The sequence below is a fragment of the Numenius arquata genome, unplaced genomic scaffold (genome assembly GCF_964106895.1).
Source record: "Numenius arquata unplaced genomic scaffold, bNumArq3.hap1.1 HAP1_SCAFFOLD_1410, whole genome shotgun sequence".
Taxonomy (NCBI): domain Eukaryota; kingdom Metazoa; phylum Chordata; class Aves; order Charadriiformes; family Scolopacidae; genus Numenius; species Numenius arquata.
Genome location: NW_027414262.1, coordinates 13,784 through 19,841, shown reverse-complemented (window position 1 = coordinate 19,841; position 6,058 = coordinate 13,784). Strand labels below are relative to the sequence as shown.

The window sequence follows — 6,058 nt, the reverse complement described above, 5'->3', positions numbered from 1 at the left end:
GGGGGGACACGGGGACACCCCTGGGGGTGGCTGTCCCCATGTCCCCCCCCCATCCCCGTGTCCCCCCCCCAGGGGTGGCTGTCCCCGTGTGTCCCCCCCTCCCCATGTCCCCCCCCATCCCTGTGTCCCCCCCAATGTGTCCCCATGTCCCCCCCCATCCCCGTGTCCCCCCCAGGGGGTGGCTGTCCCCATGTCCCCCCCCATCCCCGTGTCCCCCCAGGGGTGGCTGTCCTCGTGTCCCCCCCCAGGGGTGGCTGTCCCTCTCCCCCCCCATCCCCGTGTCACCCCCCAGGGGTGTCCCCATGTCCCCAGGGGTGTCCCCATGTCCCCCCCCAGGGGTGGCTGTCCCCGTGTCCCCCCCCCATCCCCGTGTCCCCCCCAGGGGTGTCCCCATGTCCCCCCCCCATCCCCGTGTCCCCCCCCAGGGGTGGTTATCCCCCCCCCAACGTGTCCCCATGTCCCCAGGGGTGTCCCCATGTCCCCCCCCCATCCCCGTGTCCCCCCCCAGGGGGTGTCCCCATGTCCCCCCCCCAGGGGTGGCTGTCCCTCTCCCCCCCCCCATCCCCGTGTCCCCCCCCAGGGGTGTCCCTGTGTCCCCCCCATCCCCGTGTCCCCCCCAGGGGGTGGCTGTCCCTCTCCCCCCCATCCCCGTGTCCCCATGTCCCCAGGGGTGTCCCTGTGTCCCCCCCCATCCCCGTGTCCCCCCCCAGGGGTGGCTGTCCCTCTCCCCCCCCCATCCCCGTGTCCCCCCCAGGGGTGGCTGTCCCTCTCCCAGGCCCGTTACTCCCTGGGGTGTCACCGCGTCTCCTCCCTTCAATACGGGGCCACCATGGTCCCCCGCGTCCGCGTCCTCCCCAGGTAGGGGGACACCGGGAGGGGGGGGGGACACCGGGGTGGGGGGGGGGACACGGGGGGGGGGACACACCTTGGGGGGGACACACCGGGGGGGGGGACAACAGTGGGACAGGGACACAGGGAGGGGGGGTGACATGGGGGACACCCATTGGCTGGGGGGGGGGGGGGGATGTGGAGGGGACACACGGTGGGGGGGGGGAAACACGGGGAGGGGGGGGACACATACGGGGGGGGGGGTGACAGGGGTGTCCCCAAGGTGCGGGGGGGGGGGGAGGGCGGTGGGGGTGTCCCTATTTTGGGAGGGGGGGGTGTTGTGTGTCCCCAGTTTGGGGGGGGGGTGACAATGTTGGGGGGGGGGGGGGAATTTTGGGGTGATGGGGGGGGAGGGGGGGGGGTGTGACAGGGGTGTCCCCGTGGGGAGGTGACCCCAGTGTCCCCCTTGTGTGTGTGTGTGTGTGTCCCCCCCCGTGTCCCCCCCCCCACTCCAGGCAGGAGCCGGGGGAGCCCTGCGCTTCCAGGAGGTGCCGGGAACGGGGGGGGACCCCGACCCCCAGCCGGAGGGGGGGGGCAGCGACGGTGAGTGGCTGGAGGGGGGGGGGCCATGGGTGCTGGGGGGGGGATTTGGGGTGCTGGGGGGTCCCGTGGGTGCTGGGGGGGGTCCCATGGGTGCTGGGAGAGGATTTGGGGTGCTGGGGGGCAGGATTTGGGGTTCTGGGGGGGTCCCATGGATGCTGGGGGGGGGATTTGGGGTATTGGGGGGGGCCCCATGGGTGCTGGGGGGGGATTTGGGGTTCTGGGGGGGCCCCATGGGTGCTGGGGGAGGTCCCATGGGTGCTGGGAGAGGATTTGGGGTGCTGGGGGGGGATTTGGGGTTCTGGGGGGGTCCCATGGGTGCTGGGGGAGGAGATTTGGGGTGCTGGGGGGGGGGTCCCATGGGTGCTGGGGGGGGGATTTGGGGTTCTGGGGGGGTCCCATGGGTGCTGGGGGAGGGGATTTGGGGTGCTGGGGGGGTCCCATGGGTGCTGGGGGGGGCATTTTGGGGTTCTGGGGGGAGATTTGGGGTTCTGGGGGTTCCCATGGGTGCTGGGGGGTCCCATGGGTGCTGGGGGGGGGATTTGGGGCACTGAGGTGGGTCCCATGGGTACTGGGGGGGGATTTGGGGTTCTGGGGGGGTCCCATGGGTGCTGGGGGGGGGGATTTGGGGTCCTGGGGGTTCCCATGGGTGCTGGGGGGGTCCCATGGGTGCTGGGGGGGGGATTTGGGGTGCTGGGGGGGTCCCTTGGGTGCTGGGGGGGTCCCATGGGTGCTGGGGGAGGGGATTTGGGGTGCTGGGGGGGTCCCATGGGTGCTGGGGGGGTCCCATGGGTGCTGGGAGAGGATTTGGGGTTCTGGGGGGGTCCCATGGGTGCTGGGGGGGGGATTTGGGGTTCTGGGGGGGGTCCCATGGGTGCTGGGGGGGGGATTTGGGGTGCTGGGGGGTCCCATGGGTGCTGGGGGGGGGATTTGGGGTGCTGGGGGGGCCCCATGGGTGCTGGGGGGGTCCCCGGATATTTTGGGGGTGTCTCTGACCTTTGCCCCCCCCCCCCCAGGGCTGCGGCAGCGCCGGGGTCCCCCAGCAAAAGGGGGGGTCTCCCCCCGACCCCCCCCCGACCCCCTGAACTGGTTCGGGGTCCTAGTGCCCCCCAGCCTGAGACAGGCCCAGGGCAGCTTCGTCCAGGGTGAGGGGGGGGGGGTCCCCAAAACCCGGGGGGGGGGTGTCCCCCCAGAATCCAGGGGGGGGGGGTCCCTAAACTGGGGGGGGGGGGGGGCTCCAAAATCCAGGGGGGGGTCCATAAACCTGGGGGGGAGGGGGGGGTCCTGCAAAATACAACAGGGTTTCCCAAAACTGGGGGGGGTTCCCCAAAATTCAGGGGGGGGGCCCAAATTTCAGGGGGGGTCCCCAAAATTCAGGGGGGGTCCCCAAAATTCAGGGGGGATCCCCAAAACCGGGGGGGGGTCCCCAAAACTGGGGGGGGTGTCCCCAAAATACAGAGCGGTCCCCAAAATCCAGGGGGGATCCCCAAAATAGGGGGGGTGTCCCCAAAATTCAGGGGGGGCCCCAAAACCTTCCGGGGGGGGGGCTCAAAAATCCAGGGGGGGGAAGGGGGGGGGTGGGGGTGGGGGGTGTGTGTCCCCAAATCTGGGGGGGTCCCTAAAATTAGGAGGAGCCTAAAGGTCGTGACCCCGTGTTACTTCCTCCCCCCCCCGCGGTGTCCCTTTGTCACCCCCGTGACCCCCCCCTGTGTCCTGTGACCCCCCCCCCGTGTCCCCTGACCCCCTGTGACCCCCCCCCGTGACCCCTGACCCCCCCCCCCAGGGGTGACGGTGGCGCTGGAGGTGGCCGAGCTGCAGGAGGCGGTGGCGGCTGCCACCACCCGCTACCGTCACCTCCTGCGCCGCAAGTGTCACCCCCCCGGGGACAGCGAGACCCTCGGGGACACCGGGACCACGGGTGACACCCAGACCCTCGGGGACACCGGGACCACAGGTGACACAGGGACCCCGGGTGACACCGAGACCCTCGGGGACACTGAGATGGTTGGGGACATGGGGACCCTCGGGGACACCGAGACCGTGGGGGGACACGGGGACCCTCGGGGACACCGGGACCACGGGTGACACAGGGACCCCGGGTGACACAGGGACCCTCGGGGACACCGGGACCACGGGTGACACAGGGACCCCGGGTGACACCGAGACCCTTGGGGACACTGAGATGGTTGGGGACACGGGGACCCTTGGGGACACCGGGACCACAGGTGACACTGAGACTGTTGGGACCCTCGGGGACACCAAGACCCCGGGTGACACCGAGGACCTCGGGGACACCGAAACCCTTGAGGACACCGGGACCATGGGTGACACTGAGACTGTTGGGGACACGGGGACCTCGGGTGATACCAAGACCATGGGTGACATGGGGACCCTCGGGGGACACTGTGACTGTTGGGGACACGGGGACCCCAGGTTTCGCGAAGGCCCCTGGGGACACCGGGACCACGGGTGACACAGGGACCTTGGGTGACACTGCCACTGTTGGGGACATGAGGATCCTCGGGGACACCAAGACCCCGGGTGACACTGAGACTGCAGGTGACACCGAGGATCTCGGGGACACCAAGACCGTGGGGACCCTTGGGGACACCAAGACCACGGGTGACACCGAGACCCTGGGGGACACGGGGACCCTCGGGGACACTGAGACCACAGAGGACGCCAGGACCTTTGGGGACACCGAGACCACAGGTGACACGGGGACTCTGGGTGACACTGAGATCCTGGGTGACACCCAGACCTGTGGGTGACACAGGGACACGGGTGACACCCAGACCCTTGGGGACACTGAGACCACGGGTGACACGGGGACCCCGGGTGACACCGAGACTCTTGGGGACACCGAGACTGTGGGTGACACGGGAACCCCGGGTGACACTGAGACCCTTGGGGACACCGAGACTGTGGGTGACACGGGAACCCCGGGTGACACCGAGACTCTTGGGGACACCAAGACTGTGGGTGACACAGGAACCCCGGGTGACACTGAGACCCTTGGGGACACCGAGACCATGGGTGACACGGGGACCCCGGGTGACACCCAGACCCTTGGGGACACCGAGACCATGGGTGACACAGGGACCCCGGGTGACACCCAGACCCTTGGGGACACCGAGACTGTGGGTGACACGGGAACCCCGGGTGACACCGAGACCCTTGGGGACACCGAGACCATGGGTGACACCCAGACCCTCGGGGACCCCGTGTGACACCGCGCCCACAGGTGACACCCAGGACCTTGGGGACACGGCGGGTGACACGGAGCTCCCCGTGGAGGTGACAGCGACGTCCCTGTCCGTCCGTCCGTCCGTCCCGTGACGGGGCCACCCCCCCTCGTGTGTGTGTGTGTGTGTGTCCCCAATAAACCCCCGGGGTGTCACCTGGCAGCCATCTTGGTGTCACTCTGATGTCACCAGGCCACCGTGATGTCACCTGGCGGCCATCTTGGGGCCACTTCAACGTCACCTGGTGGCCACCCTGGTGTCACCAGGCCACTGTGATGTCACCTGGTGGCCATCTTGGGGCCACTTCAACGTCACCTGGTGGCCATCTTAGTGTCACTCTGATGTCACCAGGCCACCGTGATGTCACCAGGCGGCCATCTTGGTGCCACACCCCCCCCTTGGCGGCCATCTTGGGGCCACTTCAACGTCACCTGGCGGCCATCTTGGTGTCACTCTGATGTCACCAGGCCACCGTGATGTCACCTGGCGGCCATCTTGGTGCCACACACCTCTTGGCGGCCATCTTGGGGCCACTTCAACGTCACCTGGTGGCCACCTTAGTGTCACTCTGATGTCACCAGGCCACCGTGATGTCACTTGGCGGCCATCTTGGTGTCACTCTGATGTCACCAGGCCACCGTGATGTCACCTGGTGGCCATCTTGGTGCCACACCCCCCTTGGTGGCCATCTTGGGGCCACTTCAAGGTCACCTGGCGGCCATCTTGGTGTCACTCTGATGTCACCAGGCCACCGTGATGTCACTTGGCGGCCATCTTGGTGTCACTCTGATGTCACCAGGCCACCGTGATGTCACCTGGTGGCCATCTTGGTGCCACACCCCCCTTGGTGGCCATCTTGGGGCCACTTCAAGGTCACCTGGCGGCCATCTTGGTGTCACTCTGATGTCACCAGGCCACCATGATGTCACCTGGTGGCCATCTTGGTGCCACACCCCCCTTGGCGGCCATCTTGGGGCCACTTCAACGTCACCTGGCGGCCATCTTGGTGTCACTCTGATGTCACCAGGCCACTGTGATGTCACTTGGCGGCCATCTTGGTGTCACTGTGATGTCACCAGGCCACCGTGATGTCACTTGGCGGCCATCTTGGTGCCACACCCCCCCCTTGGTGGCCATCTTGGGGCCACTTCAACGTCACCTGGTGGCCATCTTAGTGTCACTCTCATGTCACCAGGCCACCGTGATGTCACCAGGCGGCCATCTTGGTGCCACACCCCCCCCTTGGCGGCCATCTTGGGGCCACTTCAACGTCACCTGGCAGCCATCTTGGTGTCACTCTGATGTCACCAGGCCACCGTGATGTCACCAGGCCACCGTGATGTCACCTGGCGGCCATCTTGGTGCCACACCCCCTTGACCCCCCA

The 6,058-nt window shown here is 68.3% G+C and overlaps 1 protein-coding gene across 1 annotated transcript; it reads left to right on the top strand.

Annotated features, from left to right (window-relative positions):
* Window positions 1-754: 754 nt before the first annotated feature.
* On the top strand, window positions 755-4,834 carry VMA22 (vacuolar ATPase assembly factor VMA22; the record flags this gene model as incomplete). Its single annotated transcript, XM_074167057.1, has 6 exons — window positions 755-847; window positions 1,344-1,431; window positions 2,445-2,573; window positions 3,212-3,382; window positions 3,988-4,140; window positions 4,673-4,834. Coding segments are annotated over 6 exons (729 nt in total), but the record flags the coding sequence as incomplete, so codon positions are not given.
* Between the last annotated feature and the right edge of the window lie 1,224 nt (window positions 4,835-6,058).